We start from the raw sequence: 18,130 nt of genomic DNA on the forward strand, positions 1-18,130 counted from the left end.
AGAGAGAATGACTCTAGATGATGCAATCTAGGTTGGATATTCTAACTGGAATGCTTAAAATTTTATAATGTTTTATAAAATAATAAATAACTATTGTAGCTTTTAAAGCAGAGAAATAAAAAATCATATATATATACATATATATACACACACACATATATATGAGAGAGAGAGAGAGAGTAAAAACCCTCTGTAAGTAATGTGGAAGACAGAATAGAAAGAATAGAGACTAGAAATAGGTAGCCCATTTTAGAGAGTAATGCATTAGCTCAAAAGCAATCATAACAGTCAAAATTGTAGTAATAATAATGAGCAGACATTAAAGGCTGGATGGGAGAAATTTTAAATAAAATTCATAGTGCTTACTATAAAATTATGTTTACCCTGAAGTTTACAAATCTAGATGGACATAAATTACACTCAAAAGATAAATCATGGGGAAAGAAAATATGAGTAGGGAGAAAGATGGAGGTTTTGTTGTTGGGGAGATAGCAACTTTATCTAAAGTTTAAAGTATTTGAGAGACTTACAGTAAAACACTCTAAGCAGTCAAAAGTGGAAGAGAGTCTATATCTCTGTACAAATTTGAAGCCATAAGTATAGGTGCTATATGAGGGGGACCCCCCCAAAAAAACAGAAATATCTTTTGGAAGGCAGTCCCCTTTAATGCAGGCTTCACCTACAAGTTAAGTATTCTAGGAACCAGCTAACTTTGTTGTGAGAAAGCTGTGTTTGGCTTCAGTGAAAATTTTTAGGAGTTTCTCTCAACACATTTGCCCACTTCTTGCTGGGTGATTTATGAGCACACTTTCCCATACTGTGCTGAGTGCTCAACAGTTTTTGACCCAAACCTGCATGACCCCCATGCCCCACTCTCCCTAAAACCCCATCTCACCCTGAGTGACTTTTTTTGTTGTTTCTCAGGATGAAAAAGGTCCTCTAAGGTAAATGTTTCACCAAGATGGAAGAGGTAAAACAGAAAACAGCAGAAGCACTAATAGGCATCAAGGTTGATGAGTTCAAACTGTTTTGAGCAGTGGAAAAGCAGTTTGGTAGATGTATTGCATCCAATAGAGAGTACTTTGAAGGTGACTGAAGTTTAAACCTGTAAGAATAAATACACAGTTTTTAAATAAATAAATTTGAGCCTTTTGGGGGTCCCCCTTCATATCGCCAAGAACAAACTATAATAAAAGAATGAGATGACAAAAGAAGAGTAAAAGAAAGTGCAAAAAAGAAGGAAGAAAGAGAGAGAAGGGAAAGGTCTAAGAGGTGTAGGATTCTAGCAGTTCAAAGGTCAGAACATGAGGCGGAGTCTGTAGGAAACTGGGCTAGTGTGAGGAAACACACCACCATGGACAGGGCCGCCATGGATCTGCTGAGTCGAGTTGAAAATGAAAATGAAGGCCCATTTGTTCAAACAAGCAGAAAAAGTACCATTAAAGGTACTAAAATATAAAGCTTTTTAAATATTAGCACATGTACTACCACCGTTCACCTTTAAATTGTGCAAGGCCATTTTCAATGACACATATGGGAGGATATAACTATTAGGAGGAAGCATCAAAATTATATAATTTATATTTCATAGCTCTTACATGCTTTTTTTAAACCTATTTTTAATTTTAAAATTGTGGAGTACAGTTAAGGGTTATGTATACAAGTATGCACTATGCAGGTACCCTTATTAATGAGATGTGCCCCCGCATCCCCAGACAGATATTGACTACAGCTAATCCCACCTCCCTTCCCCTCCCTGCCCCCCCATAGTTTCACGCCACTGTCAATCCTTTTCTTATAGTATTATGATAGTTGTTCAAGGACCACTTATGAGTGAGAACATGTGATACTTAAATCTTATGTTTCTGTGAGAGGTCACTCAGTATTATAAATACCACTTCCATCCAGGTTGCTGCGAAATTCATGATTTTGTTCTTTTTTGTGGCTGTGTAATATTCCATGTGTATATGTACCATATTTTTAAAAGTGAGTCTTCTTTTGATGGACAGCATGGTTGGTTCCATGATCTTGCTATTGCAAACAATGCTGTGATAAACATACGTGTGCAGGTATCTTTTTTATAGAGTGATTTGAGTTCTTCAGGGTATATTCCCAGTAGGGGGATTGCAGGGTCATATGGAAGGTTGATTTTTAGAGGCTGTACTAGTTTATACTCCCACCAACACTGTAAAAGTATTCCCTTTTCACCACATCCTCTCCAAAATCTGTTATTTTTTGGGTTGTTGATAATGGTCATTCTGACGGGAGTTAGGTGGTATCTCAGTGTAGTTTTAATTTGCATCTCCTTGATGATTAGTGAGGTTGAACATTTCTTCATGTGTCTGTTGGACACTCATATGTCTTCTTTTGAGAAATGTCTGTTCATACCTTTTGCCCACTTTGTAATGGGGTTGTTTGTTTTTTTCTTTTCAGCACATTTGAGTTCCTTGTAGATACAAAATGTTAGGCTTTTGTAGACATGGAGTTGGCAAATACTTTTTCCCAGTCTGTGGGCTGTCTCCCTGCTTTCTTGATGATTTCTTTGGCTTTGCAGAGGTTTGTCAGTTTAATGAGGTCCCACTTGTCTATCTTATCTCTTATTTCTTATGTGTGTTTTGGATTTTGTTCAGGAATTGGAGGCCAGTTCCAATTTTCATAAGGGTGTGTCATGCATTTCCAAGGTTCTTATGGTTTGAGGGTTGCATTTAGGTCTCTGATCCATTTGGAGTTAATTTCTGTGTATGGGGATAGATAGGGGTCTTGTTTGAGTCTTCTGCATGTGGTCAGCCAGTTTTCCCAGCACCATTTCTTGAAAAGCTTCTCCTCTCCCCAGTAGTAGGTGGTGGAGGCTTTGTCGAAGATGAGTTGGGTGAGAAATTGAGGTTTTGCTTCTGAAATCTCAATTCTATTCCATTGGCCTATATGTCTGTTCCTGTACCAATACCAAGCTGTTTTGATTATTGTAGCTTTATAGTAAAGTTTGAAGTCTGGTAATGTGATACCTCCTGCTTTGCTTTTTTTGCTGAGGATTGTTCTGGCTATTCTTGGTTGTTTGTGCTTCCATATGAATTCCTGTATTGTTTTTTCTAGGTTTGAGAAGAATGTTGCTGGTAATTTGGTGAGTATTGCATTACATCTGTAGATTGCCTTGGGTAAGATGGCCATCTTCACAATGTTGATTCTTCCAATCCATGAGCATGGGATATTTTTCCACTTGTTTGTGTCATCTTTGATTTCTTTGAGCAGTGTTTTGTAGTTTTCATTGTTAAGGTCTTTCATGTTTCTGGTTAGGAAGATGCCAAGGTATTTCAATCTTTTTGTGGCTATTGTGAATGGAATTGTGCTTTTTATTTGGGTTTCTGTTTGTTTAGTATTGGTGTAAAGAAATGTGATTGTCTTTTGCACATTTATTTTATACCTTGAGACTTTGCCAACGTTTTTTATCAGTGCAAGGAGGTTTTTGACAGATTCTCTTGGATTTTCAAGGAATACAATCATGTCATCTGCAAAGAGAGATAGCTTGATTTCCTCATTCCCTATTTGGATACCCCTGATTGCCTTCTCTTCTCTGATGGCTCTAGCCAGGACTTCCAATACTAGACTGAACAGGAGGAGTGAGAGTGGGCATACTTGTCTTGTTCCAGTTTTCAAGGAAAATGGTCTAATTTTTGTCCATTTAGGAGTATGCTGGCTGTGGGTTTCTCATAGATGGCTTTTACTATTTTGAGGTATGTTCCACGTATGCCTAGATGTTTGAGGGTTTTTATCAAGAAGCGGTGCTGGATTTTGTCAAAAGCATTTTCTACATCTAATGATATAATCATGTGGTTTTTGTTTTGACATCTGTTGATGTATTTAATTACATTTATGGTTTTACGAAAATAGAACCAGCCTTGTGTCCCAGGGATGAAACCTACTTGGTCGAGATGGATGATTTTAGATGTGCTGTTGAATCCAGTTTGCTAGAATCTTGTTGAGAATTTTAGCATCTATATTCATCAAAGATATTGGCCTGTAGTTCTCTTTCTTTGTTGGGTCTTTACCTAGCTTGAATATCAATGTGATGTTGGCTTTATAAAATGATTTGGGGAGAGTTCCATCTTTCTCAATCACCTGGAATACTTTCAGAAGAATTGATATCAGCTCCTCCTTAAATGTCTTATAGAATTCTGCTGGAAAGCCAACTGGTCCAGGGTTTTTTTTTTGTAGGTAGTTTTCTTATTACATAGTCAATTTCCTTGATTGCTATTGGTCTATTTAGGGTCTCAATTCCTTCTTGTTTCAACCTAGGTAGGTTGTGTGGTGTCAGAAAGTCCTCCATTTCCTTAAGGTTTTCAAGTTTGTTTCCATACAAGTGTACACAGTAGTCTCTAGTGATCTTTTGTATTTCTTCAGTGTCAGATGTGATTTCATCTTCTGTGTTTCTGATTGTGTTTATTTGGGTTTTTTCTCTTTTTTTCTTGCTCAATCTTGCTAGGGGACTATTGATCTTGTTTATCCTTTCAAAGAACCAGCTTTATGTTTCATTGATTTTTTTGTATTTTTTTTTGTCTTCTATGTCCTGGATTTGGCCTTTTATTTTTGGTGATCTGGACTCTTCTGCTGAAGCTAGGGTTTTGGTGGTCTTGCTTTTCCAGCCTCCTTAGGTGACTTGTTAGGCTGCTAATTTGTGATCCTTCCATTTTCTTCATGTGCTTTTGTAGAGATATAAATTCCCCTCTTATGACAAATTTCAGGGCATCCCAGAGATTTTGGTAAGATGTTTCTTGATTTTCATTTGTTTTCATGTATCTTTTAATCTCTATATGATTTCATCATTGACCCAGGAGTTGTTTAGCATCATGCTGTTTAGTGTCCATGTCTTTGTGGGTTTTGGGGGAACCTTGTTAGTGTTGATGTTTATTTTTATTCTCTGTGGTCCGAGAAGGTGCATGGCAAAATTTCAATCTTTTGAAATTTGCTTATGCTTGATTTATGGCCAAGTATGTGGTCAATCTTACAGTACACTTCATGTGGTGATGAGTAGAGTGTATATTCTGTGGTCGTTGGATGGAGGGTTCTGTAGGTATTAATTAAGTCCATTTGGTCAAGAGTCACATTGAGATTCTAGATCTCGTTGCTGATTTTTTGTTCTGATGATCTGTCTAGGGTTGTAAGTGGGGTATTAGAGTCCCCAGCTATGATAGTGTTAGAGTCAAAATCTTTTTTGAATTTACCTAGAAGCTGCTTTATGAAAGTTGGCACTCCTCTGTTGGGTGCATATATGTTTAGGATGGATATTTCTTGTTGATGGATTGAACCTTTTGTCATTATGTAGTGGCCCACCGTATCTTTTAAAATTTTTTATAGCTTAAAGGGTATTTTGTCTGAGATTAAGATTGCAACTCCTCTTTTCTTTTGTGTTCCATTCACCTAAAATTTGTTTCTTATCCTCTTACTTTGAGTCTGTGTGTGTCCTTTCTAGTGAGGTGAGTCTCCTGAAGCCAATAAATTGCTGACAGGTGATATTTTATCCATTTTGCCATTGTATGCCTTTTCAGTGGTGCATTTAGTCCATTCACATTTAGGCTAATTATTGAAATGTGAGAGTTGATCCCTATCATAAGGTTCTTACAGAGTTGTTGTTGTTCCTGTTTGTTGTCTTTCTTTTGGTTTTGGAGTTGGTTTATGTGTGCTTTTAATCTTTTGCCTATACTCTTGTGAAGAACATTATTGTTCTTTTTTTCTTTTCTTCTGTGTCAGTACTTTCTTAGTGTTTCTTATAGAGGTGGTCTGGTGGCAGTGTAGGTTCTTAGGGTTTGGATATCTGGGAAAGATTTCAATTCTCCCTCATGGATGAAGCTTAGCTTGGCTGGGTAGGTTATTTTTGGTTGAGACTGTTTATCTTTTAAAACTTTGAAGATAGGGCTCCAAGCTCCTGTAACCTGGGTTTCCTTAGATAAACTAGATTATTCTAGTTGGTCTTACCTGGTAGTTAGTTTGATCTTTTTCTCTTGTTGCCTTTCTTTTATACCTACTTTGTTTAGGTGAATTATTATATGTCTGGGAGTTGGTCTTCTTATTTGTTGTCTTGCAAGGGTTCTCTGAATCTCTTGTGTTTGCATTTTTGCATCACTGATGAGATGAGGGAAGTTTTCTTGAAGGATTTCATGGAATCTTTGTTCCAGCGTGGCCTCTGACTCTCTCTCTACCTCAGGAAGGCCAATTACTCTTAGGTTGGGTCTCTTGAAGTACTCATTCATCTCTTGAAAGTTTTGTTCTGTCTTTTTAAGCTTCTTTTCTATGTTTTTGACAGTTTGGGTTAGTTCTGCATTTTGGTCTTCAAGCTCTGAGATTCTTTCTTCTGCTTGGCTAATTCTGCTTTCCATGCTTATTGGTTTGTTATTTATTTCCATCACAGTATTCTTTACTGCTGTTATTTCTATCATCAGCTCCTTCCTATTTTCCTCTTGTCTCTCCTCAATTTGTTTTATTCTCTCTATTAATGTCTTGATGTCTGGGTTTGTTGCATGTGACTAGTCATTCTGGGCGCTCTTCAATGTTTGTGTTCTGAAGTCTGTTTTCTCAGTGTCTGACCTCTCAGGGGTCTGTGTAAGCCTTATATTCTTCTTTTGGTTTTTCTTCAGTTGTGCAGATTCTTCCTCCCTACTTTTTCCTTCCTTTCACTTTCCCATCTTCTTTAATTCTGTTATTCAGGGGTGGAGGTGTTGCTTATACTTCTGTTTGTTCAATTTTATATTTTTCCTTATGTGTTTCCTCTTGCTTTGTTCAATTCTGGAGTTGGACTGTAGGTTGGGGGTGGTCCTTTTTTCAGTTTTTTTTTTTTTGAGTTGGAGTCTCACTCAGTCGCCCAGACTGGAGTTCAGTGGCCGCTCCTGGCCACCGAAGCCTCGACCCGCTAAGCTCCGGTTATCCTTCTGCCTCAGCCTTTCAAGTAGCAGGAATTACAGGCATGTGCTACCACATCCGGCTGATCTTTTTATTTATTGTAGAGATGAAGTCTCACTGCCCAGGCGGGTCTCGATCCCACGGGCTCAGGCAATCCACTAACCTCAGCCTCCCAAAGGTGCAGGATTACAGGATGAGCCACTGAGCCTGGTTCTTTTTTCAGTTTTGAGATTTAATTAAAGGGGGAGCTATGATTCAAAATCTATCTGCAGATTCTGGTATCCACTGACAGGTGTGTGGATAATCTGAAACCCATTTCCCACTGCCTTGGAATTTGTCCATACAGTGGGGTTGTAGATTTACTTCCTGAAATCAATATGAGGTTAACAGAGGGAAGAGAATGGAGCAGGCAGTGGTGGGAAGAGGGGGCTAGAGAAAGAGAGGAGTAAGAGGGAAAACAGATGAGGGTACCAACTAACAAGTGAAAAGAGACACAAAGCCTGAAATAAATAAAAAGAAAAACATTAACCACAACTACAAACTAACCAACAACCATATGAAAAAACTAAAACATGCAATGATGCTAATATACAAGCTAACCAACCTCCTTTTTGGTGTGCTATTCCTCTATACAAAGATGGGGTTTACAGAGAAATAAATTAAAAAAAAAGGAATAGATTAAAGTCAGTAAATTAACAGAACCAACCAAGCACACTCTGAGACTTCCTTTAAGTTCATTGTCCTTTCAGCTCTGATTTCTGGCTCTTTTTTGCAGGCTGGTAGATTTCTTCACAGTTAGGGCCAGTTGCCCCTGGCCTGATGTGGAGGGCAGTTCAGATTTGGGCTCCCTACCCAGTCTATTACTCAGATCTGACCGTGTCTATTTATCAAGGGGGAAAAGCTTCTGTCATTCCCCTTTTGATTTTGTTACCTTGGATCTCACAGGTAGTGCTATCTCATTGCTCCTGTTGATCTTTATCTGCAGCTGCTAAAGCCTGCAAGTCGGTGACCAGGATGGGAGGGAGCAGGCAAAAATATTTGGTAGCCACAGTGGTGGCAGCCACCTCCCAGTACATGAAGGAGCTTCATGAGCCTGGCTCCAGGCGAGGGGTGTGGCATGGCACTGGCAGTGGGAGCAGCAGCCCCAGTGTCGGCAATCTCAGTAGATATTGCTTGCGGGGGCTTCATGGTCTCAAGTCATGGGTTGCCTCAGGCATGGGTGGGATGGTGGCCACAGTGGCAGCATCCACAGTTGCAGTGCTGGCCCAGACCACTGTGATTTTTCAGTGGTGATGGCGGCTGAGCTCCCTGTGAAGAGAAGGTTGCTGAAGATAGGAGCTGCAGCCCATGGGAGAGAGCTACAGTCTTTATGTGTGGTCTCTTTCGCGGAGGGTCTCACAGACCAATCTGCCTTATCGCCATCTTGCCAGAAGTCTGCCTTTTGTTCTTAACACAACAGTGGAGACGTCCCACTGCACTTCCCTGGCCCCCCCCACAAAAAAAACTCAACTGCTTTTATTTCATTTCTTGATATGCACCCATTCTAACAATGCTTTGTGAGAGTCATGGCCTTCAGAATGTGCTTACCTTGAGTTCCCTTTGAGTCTCACTGAGCTCCTTCACCCCCTGGCCTCACCAAGTATGAGGTTGTTCTAAGCACAAGGTCCTGTGTGACTATAAAGTCACACTCATCTGAAGACAGCCAAAGATGTGGATGATAGGGCTTCACAAAGAACAGATAATGGATGTCTACCACTGTCAGTGTCTGTATACTAGGGTTTTGTCAGAGTGATACAGAAGATAGGACCATTGTCACTCGGGATGGCATAATAGATTAAGCAGTTCCAAAATGTGAACTCTTCTGAGTCCATGGATGACTGATATAGGCATCTCGACCAGGAAAGTAAAATATACCAAACTGAGGAGTATAAAAACTCATGCATATAGCTATACCACGTGTTGGCTAGTTTTTGTTTTGTTTTGTTTTGTTTTTGGTAAAGGATGACATAGTAAATATTTTAGGTTTCGTAAACCATGCAACCTGTCATGACTATTCAAATTTACTGTCATATTACAAAATCATTCATAGACAATATGTGAATGAATTGGTAAAGCTGTGTTCCAGTAAAACAATCCTCCCGAAAATGGATGTTGGGCAAGATTTGACCTGTAGGCCACAGCTTGCCAATCCTTGGTCTACGCTATTAAGTTTACCAAGGCCATGTACTTCTGAGAATGGTATTCAGCAATAAAGATGAAAGTATTTTAAAATCAAAGAACTGTAACATGCAAGAAAAACGTTTGTGCTATTAAACTATCATATTCACTCTACTGTGTATTGCATATATTGTCAACAATACTATTCTTTTACAATAATTTGTCCTATAAATTTGACTATTGGGAATGAAATGCAAATAATGAATGCTCTTGAATACTACAAACAAGCACAACACCAACAGCATAAAACATTCATTTGTGAGATGCTAGGAAGTGTACAGAAAAGAAAATGTCAGCATTTTACTTTTGATCTTATACCTCCTGTGTGATGGGTTTCAGCAGATACAGTCTGATCTGTAGGCAAACCAGTAGCATTCATAACTGAGTCAGTTCCAAATGGGTTGATTTTATATACTCCAAGAAAAATAGAATAAAAGTTCCTATAAATATTGTTACAAGAGCTTCCATCTCTATGAAAATACCTCCTTAACCACAGGACAGGTCTAAGGTGGCTTTTTCTGAGGTACCTTGAGGAGGGATGCTGAAAGTGTCCACATGGGATGCTGAGGTGAGTGGATTGCCTGAGCCCGCAGGTTCGAGACCCGCCTGGGCAACTTGGTGAGACCTCATCTCTACAATAAATCAAAAATTAGCCAGGTATGGTAGCATGTGCCTGTAGTTCCAGCTACTTGGCAGGCTGAGGTGGAAGAATCGCTGGAGCCCAGCAAGCGAGGCTGCGGTGGCCGGGAGTGGCCACTGCACTCCAGTCTGGGTGACAGAGTGAGACCCCAACTCAAAAAAAAAAAGTGTCCACATTTCAGGTGTATAGTGGACATTTCCTTTGATGTTTGACCTTCACCAAAAGGATACACTTCTTCCACATTTGCTGGTTTATAAAATATAAATATCAGAATAATCAGGATGAAAACTCTAGGGTATAAAGATATGATTCAAAACAGATAGAAAGGAAAAAAGTGTGATTGTTGTAAAAAGGTATTGTTCTTATTTGAATGATTCTAGGCCAAAGCAAACAAGCAAGCAAACAAACAATACAGTAGTGGCTGGTGCCTGCCACAAAGTAAACAGTGAATACATGTCTGAACACTAAATAAAATAATGTGATGAAATTTCATTCCATTTTTCTTCACTAAAATTAAAGAATAGTGGATGGTCTCTTTGAAAATAAAGATATATCTTTGTTTTGCTCCGTGGAAGATATATATTACAATGTTTTCCATTGATTATCTATATCTATTATGATGCTGCAATTTGCAATAATTTTCTACATGAATATAGTGTCCAGAATTCTTGTAAAAATGTCATTAATTATATCTAATATGAATAAAATGATGAAATATATTTCCTGAAATAAACTTCCTTTCTTTCTCATTTTAAGCACATATTTTGTATATTTAGATTTACCATTTTTGTTTCATAGAATGAAAGTTTTCTATGTCAATATTTATTTAATAAAATCACCATCTTATGATAGTTGTCTCTAAATATTGTTTTAATAGTATAATTTTCAGTATATCAATAATAATTTTCTAAAAGTGAAGTTACAATATTTTTAAATGTTTACATTTCTATTAGCAAGTAATCCTCCAGAAAGATGATGCCAATTTATTCTCATACTGTCAAAGTCCCTTCACTGTATCTTTTCTAATTCAGAGCAACAAAATTGGAAAAAAAATACCAACAGATAAGTAGTTAAACTTCATGCCACATTTTCAATTTGATATTTTAAATTGATTTTAACATTTTAAAATATATTTTTACTGGCTGTAATTTTCCTTTTGTTTGTTTTTTTGTTTTTCAGACAGGGTCTTACTCTGCTACCCAGGCTGGAGTGCAGTGGCACAATCATGGCTCACTGCAGGCTTGAACTCCTGGGCTCAGATGATCCTTCTGCCTCAGCCTCTTGAGAGGCTGGGATTATAGGCATTTTTTAAATTTTAAAAAATATTTTGTAGATATGGGGGTCTTGCTATGTTTCCTAGGCTGTTCTTGAATTCAAGCACATAGTTTTTATTTGTAAATTGTTTTACCGTTCTAGTGGTCAGCTCTTTCTCTTCAGTTTGAAAGAGCTCTTGATAATCATATATCTATCTTATAATGCAAAACAATTCTGGGCATATTGGCATTAACTAGGCTTATGATCATTTTTTGGCCTAGAAGGGTATTAATTTTAATTATTCTACCATAAGATATACTCACTGTCAACATTTCATCTATAATTTTCTGATTTTGCTTTTAGGCTCACATTTTTTCATTTAGAAATCAAATAGATAAATATTAACTTTTATTTCACTCAGATTACTTAATATTTTGTTTTGCAATTTTATCTGGTTAATCCTAGTAGTATTTATTCTGGTATGAATTGCAGAGCAAAAGTTTTCAAAAAACTCAATGCATCAATACAATGAACACTAACATTTTTTTCTCTATATAGACTCAAAATCCCTCTCTTTTAGGTAATTTTATGTATAACATGTATATCTGGACTCTCTATTTTATTTCCTTTTATCTGTATTTCTGTAACAATATAATATTTTAAAATATTGCATAAACATATAAGCTCCTTTATTGTCTGTTCTACTCAAAATTTCCCAGGTTATAAAATAACTTGATCAACTTTTAAATATTATCTTATTTGGACTTGTTTGAAATTTCTTTACATATGATTTATGTAATATTAACTCTTATGCTTCTAAGCCCTAAATTAAGGTATTATGTCTCTATTTATAGGCTTTTATTGTTTTCAATGAATTCACCTTTTAAACTTTTTTCTAGATGGTATTAATAAGCCATAGTTTGAAATTTGGGTTACTTAATGCTATGGTTTGGATAATTTTGTCCCATCAAAATTCATGACAAAAACTTAATTCTCAGTATTATGAGGTGCGATTTTTAGAAGGTTATTAGCAGGTTATTATTTATGAGGTTAGAAATACCTCATGGATGGGATTGGATAAAAGAAAGACATAATTCATGGAAAGTAACAAAGACTTTAGAAACTTGCTACATGTTTACCATCAATTGATTATTGACAAGGTGTGACGATAGTTCTCTAGATGAAGGAAAGCTTTTTAAGCATAGGGCTCTGGTATATTTATATAACCAAGCATTTCTATTTTCTTTCCTTCATTGCCAGATAATTTTAAGATAGAATCTGGAAATAAGACTAATTCAATTGCATGGTATTTCTCGATTTAGATGTTAGAAGTAAATTTATTTGCTAAGCAAAGAAGATGGTTATGGTTTCATGCTAGAAGAGATAGAACAAAATTGAAATAATCAGCATGAGGAACATTGTAGGAAGCCAACGCAAGATCAACTAAGGATTGCCTAGAAGAAGTGCAAGTCAAGTTGAGGAAAGCCATAAGAATTTTAGTGGAACAAACCATTATTATGATTGCTGAGAAAATACAGGCTGAGAACTGACAAATGGAGGACTCTTATATATCAATATTTGCTCCTCCATATCATCTTTCTGCCCTCATTCATTCTACCCTCTGAACACTGGAGGTCAACTCAAAAGACTAATGTTACCTTTTAGTTATTGCCTTTGGTCAATAAGAAACATCTGCAAGAAACTAGAAGCCAAGAGGAGAGTGAGGCTGAGTATTTCTCTCTAGTCTCCTTCCTGTTGACTTGACCTGGATTGCCTGTGTCCTACTCCCAAAGGCCACAGTTTTTGTAAGCTAGACGTTTTCCATTTTAGGTTCTAGACCTGCTTTTTCCTCTGTCCATTTAGGCCCAATGTGGTTAATGATATTCTGCTGTTACTAGTCTCTTCAGAACCACACTATCAGTTCTATTTTTTTCTCAAAATCTACTTGTATGCTAGTAAATAATCCCTCCACTAAACTATCCCCAAATATCTAACTGGAGTGTGCTACCTACTCCCTGAGGTGACTCTGTCCAGCACAGTGTTTGCACATATTGAAGAAAGCCAGCAAATACCTTGTAAATGATTGATTACCTTTTCTAACATAATCAGAGTGACAAAAAACAAACAAGCAAGCAAAACTGGAAGAGGACTAGAACATTTGTGAGGTTAAAATCGTCAAAGAATATTTGTGGTTAAATTGAGGGATAGCAAAAAATGGAAAGGAGCAGACTTATGTTCAAAGGGCAGATTTAGGGTTTGATGTTCTGGTAGTGAAGAATTTGTGTCATGATTATATCTAAGGGATGGCTATAGGGCGAATTATTTGAGAGGAGAAGTTTTAACTCAGTTGCACTTACCAAATTCCTTGTGTATGAGAAATGACATATAAGCCACAGTAAATGAGTCATAAGAGTTAAACCGCAAACTATCATTTTGTAAACAGATGAGGAGAATACTGCATTTACATTTGTAAACTAATTTATAGTACTATTTAAAAAACTTTATATAGAGAATCATATTTTATTGAATATATAAAATATAATGACTTGATCATTTATGTTACTGAATGGTCAGTCATAAGTTGCACACGTATCACTACTTTTGTTTTCGAGTTGGAGTCTCACTTCATTGCCCAGGCTGGAGCGCAGTGGCATGCTCACGGCTACCCCAGCCCAATCTACTGGGCTCAGGCTATCTTTCCATCCTCAGTCTTTCAAGTAGCCGGAACTATAGGTGTGCGCTACCACGCCCGGCTATTTTTTTAATTTATTGTAGAGATGAGGTCTCACTAAGTTGACCAGGCTGGTCTCGAACCCCTGGGCTCAGGTAATCCTCTCATCTCAGCCTCCTAAAGTGCTAGGATTATAGGTTTTTAAAGGTTAAGGTCATATGCGCTTCTGAAGCAGAAACACACAAGTACACATACACATAAAAAACTATAAAGTTATCATTAAAGAAAAATTATCTTTACTACCACAAAATAACACTTGAAATTCCACAAGATAGAACTTTTTGAGTAATGGAAAAATTCTCCTGTTTCTGATACATGCAATTCTTTAAACCTTTTCTTTTCTTTCATCCTTACCAATTTGGTTAAGGGGAGAGGAGATTTCAAGAGCGCTGTAAAGTAAATATTGTTACCTAAGAAAACTGACTTTTCATTAATTATTTCAAGACTCTGAATTCAAATTCACACACACAATTATCTATTTAAATTTTTGTATGATGCTTTTGTTAAAGAAAAGCAACAAACTTAATTTATATTCTGAATTATATATAATGAAAGCATCGCACTTTAAATCTAAAAAATGATATACCACACCATTTAGGAAGGAAAAATCCAGTTTCTTCATCTCTTCCATTAAAAAAAAAAATGCCAGCATTGAAGATAACGTTAGAAAGGGTATGTTATATTGTGTTCAACCTGACAAAGAAACTATTTCAAGAAATGAGAATAATAAAAGTTATTTCTAAACTTTGAAAGATCTGTTGTAATGAATTGAACTAGTTCAGTTTCTGATTGCTTGCCAGCAGTATAGCCGTCTCCAACCTACTCCTGTATTGATCTGGTAGCCTTTGTGGCAGTGCATAAAGAATAACCATCTGTGTCAGGTACAACAGCAGGTGCCATCTCCATTGAACTGGCTGCTGCCCTGATGACAATGATGCTGTTTAGAGCACCTGGTGACCACAACAGGTACTTTCTTCTCTGTAGGAAAAAAAACCCCACTTATTTCTAAAAGTTTACTGAACAGAAACTGAGAAACTCACCAGAAATCATCAACAGTTGAGGTGCCGGAATGGACTCCAGTGAGACAAAGGAAGAGATGGAGTGAAGGCGATGTTCTGGCTTGCAGTAGGAGAATTCTGATCCCACACAGGAGGCTGAAGTTCCCATGTGGGTCATTCTGAGGAAGTCCTGACATCATTTTTACCACCAGAGGTTAAATCCAGATAATCTCTATAATGTGGCTGATCTGACCTAATTACAGGCATGGGGAGAGAGGTCTGTATTGAAAGCAACTGAGTTGTTGAAACTGTATAATATGCAACCATGGAAGTTACTTCTGAAGAATCAGGCACTAAGTCTGTAAACAGAGGCAGACTGTTTTTGAGGCCATTTGAATGTATGGATTCTGAATACATTTTTAGAGTAACATCTGGATGACTTTGCAAGTTCCATTCAAAATCTACAGAACTATCACTTGCGTAAAGTTTGAACTGCCTATGAAATTCTTTGCTTTCTTCCATGTCCAATAAACTGTCTTGATTTAGTATCTCAGTAGGGCCCAAAGTTATGCCATATTGTCCTATTTTCAATAGTTTTAAAATGCTTTCAGATACTGATAGACCATCAGTAGTCAGTTCTGAAATCAAATCAGAATTCATCAAGTCTGAAGAGATAGTTTGTGAAGGAACAATGGATAAACATGTCTTATCCAAACATAAATTAACATCCAAATTACTTGATAGGGTAATGGATTCTTCCAAGGATGAGGGTAAAATTGTTCCTTTTGCACCCTTTTTAGAAGGAAATAAAGATGGCACTTCTGTGAATGCCACTGATGGTGTTATTTCAGAAGCAGAAGAAAATGAATGCCCAGAAGTGATAGTTTGAGCTCTCATTAGTGCATACCAGCTGGCTAATATCGCTGAGTTCATCCAGAATGTCTCATAAAAGTGGGACTGTTTGCTATGCAAAACTTGATCTGAGAATTCATGAGAGGATTTTATTTCAGTCATAGAACATGTTGCACATGTTTGGCTTAATTCTCTTAAAGAATCAGCAGTCTGTGATTTGATGTTTGTGAGTCTCCAGTTGCTAGATGCTTCAGTAATAACCTGATATTCACTGGGAAGGGAGGCTTGTGTAGTGAATTGGTACAGAGCTGATGAGTTTAAGATGGCTACCTGTTTGGATATAATTATCTTGGCAGGAAAAATGGGAGACATCGAAGAGCTCAGCAATCTCCCACGCTCTCTTCTTGAAATTAAGGAAACAGCTGAATATTCTTCAATATCCTCTTGAGCCCCTCCAGAGACAATTGGAGGTGCACTTATGGAAGCAGTTGTAAGCGGGAATCCACGGGAGAGTAATGAGGGCCTGTTCAACTCAATATCAGCCCCTGGAATGCCACTAATTACTGAACTCATTGTGGTAGAAGATAAGGCAACAGTCTGATCTGTTCTCAAATAATAAAGATTGTGTAGGAAAAATAAAATCTGCCATTAAGGAAGAGACAAGAAATGGAGTCCTCGCTCCCCTATTAGGCGAAAAGTATGCTTGCGAGGTGGCTGACGTTTGTACGGGCATATGTGATACAGATGGTTTGCCCCAGATGATTTGAGTTGGATTGTGAACACCAAAATTCAGAAATGGAGGAAAGAAAACATCTGTGGAAGAAAGAAGGCTGCGTTTTGCAGAAAGTTCTTTTGTGGAAATCAGTTCTTTGAGGAAGTAGCTTTCAAAGGATATGATAATACTTAATTCTTGCAAACCGGTGGTTGCGAGAACATCATGCTTGAAGATATCTGTCTGTTTTGGACCTTTAGAAAGGAAAATGCAGACAAATGAATTAAAAATGAACAACTTTGGCACTGGGCTGAATCTTCAGCAAATTGCACTGCCACCTCACACCCATTAGATACAGAAAAATATGGCACTATAAATCATATTTCTAATAAAAGCATATGAGGAAGTTTAATGCCTTCACAAACTGCATAAATGCAAAGATTCCTATTATTCACACCCCATGGACAGCCCAAAGTCAGAAAAATGGCATTACACAGAGTGGACAAATTCCCAACCAAATGACTCCTTTGAATTATAAAATGTAAAAAATTATGACTCTTTGTCATTGATAGAACCAATGAATATTCAATCTAGGAATGTTACAAACATTATTTTACTTTCTAAATAGGCAAAATGTTTTTCTTTATTTTCGATAATGTTGTATTTCAATTTAATTTTTTATAAAGTAACAGAAATTATGTAGGAAAAAATAGGCAAGCTACATTTCTGCATAGAATATCCAATATCATTTAAACATACATTTTCTTAATAAAAATCTTAAAAGCTATCTATAATTCTTGCTCTGATTATCCTAAGTGACTTTGGACATATGAAATTAATTTGGAATTTAACATACAACATGCCATTTATAATATAACATCACATAATTTAGTAAATTAAATAATAGGACATAAAAACAGTTTGTGTGTTGTCAAAAATCTCTGAACTAGGCAAACATATTTTTATTTTTTGAGTTGGAGTCTCACTCTGTCGCCCAGACTGGAGTGCAGTGGCCGCTCCGGGCCACCGCAGCCTCGACCTGCTGGGCTCCGGCGATCCTTCCGCCTCAGCCTTCCAAGTAGCCGGAATTATAGGCATGAGCTACCACGCCCGACTGATTTTTTGATTTATTGTAGAGATGAGGTCTCACTGCCCAGGCGGGTCTTGAACCCGTGGGCTCAGGCAATCCACTCACCTCAGCCTCCCAAAGGCGCGGGATTATAGGCTGAGCCACCAAGCCCGGCTGAACATTTTTTAAATAAATTGATAGAAATATAAATTACATATAATGATTCAGAAGATATTACATAAAGACATAATTAAGCAAGTAATCTGGGACCCTTTTAAGTAAGTTTTACTGATAGTTAAACCAAATGACTTGGAAATGAGGTTCAATTGTCTATCAAAATTTACACAACTTAATTATAGATTCTTAATTAACATTATTTCCATTGATTCAGAAGGCGTATTTATTAAAGACATTGATAATCTTTATATATATGTGTGTGAATGTGAGTTACATATATAATTCACATATACATATATGTGAGTTTTATATATATATACACATATATATGTATATATGTGTGTATATGTGTGTATATGTGTGTGTATATATATATATATATATATATATATATATATATATAAATTGACTACATTGACCAGACTGGTCTCAATCTCTGGCCTGAAGCAATCCACCTGCTTCAGTCTACCAAACTGCTGGGATTACAGGTCTGAACCGCTATGTCCCCATTAATATTCTTTTTTTTTTTTTTTTTTTGAGTTGGAGTCTCACTCTGTCGCCCAGACTGGAATGCAGTGGCCGCTCCTGGTCA

The 18,130-nt window shown here is 37.1% G+C and overlaps 1 protein-coding gene across 1 annotated transcript in view; it reads right to left on the minus strand.

Moving 5' to 3' along the window:
* LOC103274897 (protein eyes shut homolog) overlaps window positions 1–18,130 on the minus strand; it is an 872,098-nt gene that overhangs the window by 332,532 nt on the left and 521,436 nt on the right. The window contains 3 exon segments of the mRNA XM_021706071.1: window positions 14,771–14,815; window positions 14,818–16,183; window positions 16,185–16,546. Of these exon segments, the coding sequence (XP_021561746.1) occupies window positions 14,771–14,815; window positions 14,818–16,183; window positions 16,185–16,546 (1,773 nt within the window).

This window comes from Carlito syrichta, unplaced genomic scaffold, assembly GCF_000164805.1.
Source record: "Carlito syrichta isolate Samal-C Ts95f unplaced genomic scaffold, Tarsius_syrichta-2.0.1 Scaffold315108, whole genome shotgun sequence".
Classification (NCBI taxonomy): Eukaryota; Metazoa; Chordata; class Mammalia; order Primates; family Tarsiidae; genus Carlito; species Carlito syrichta.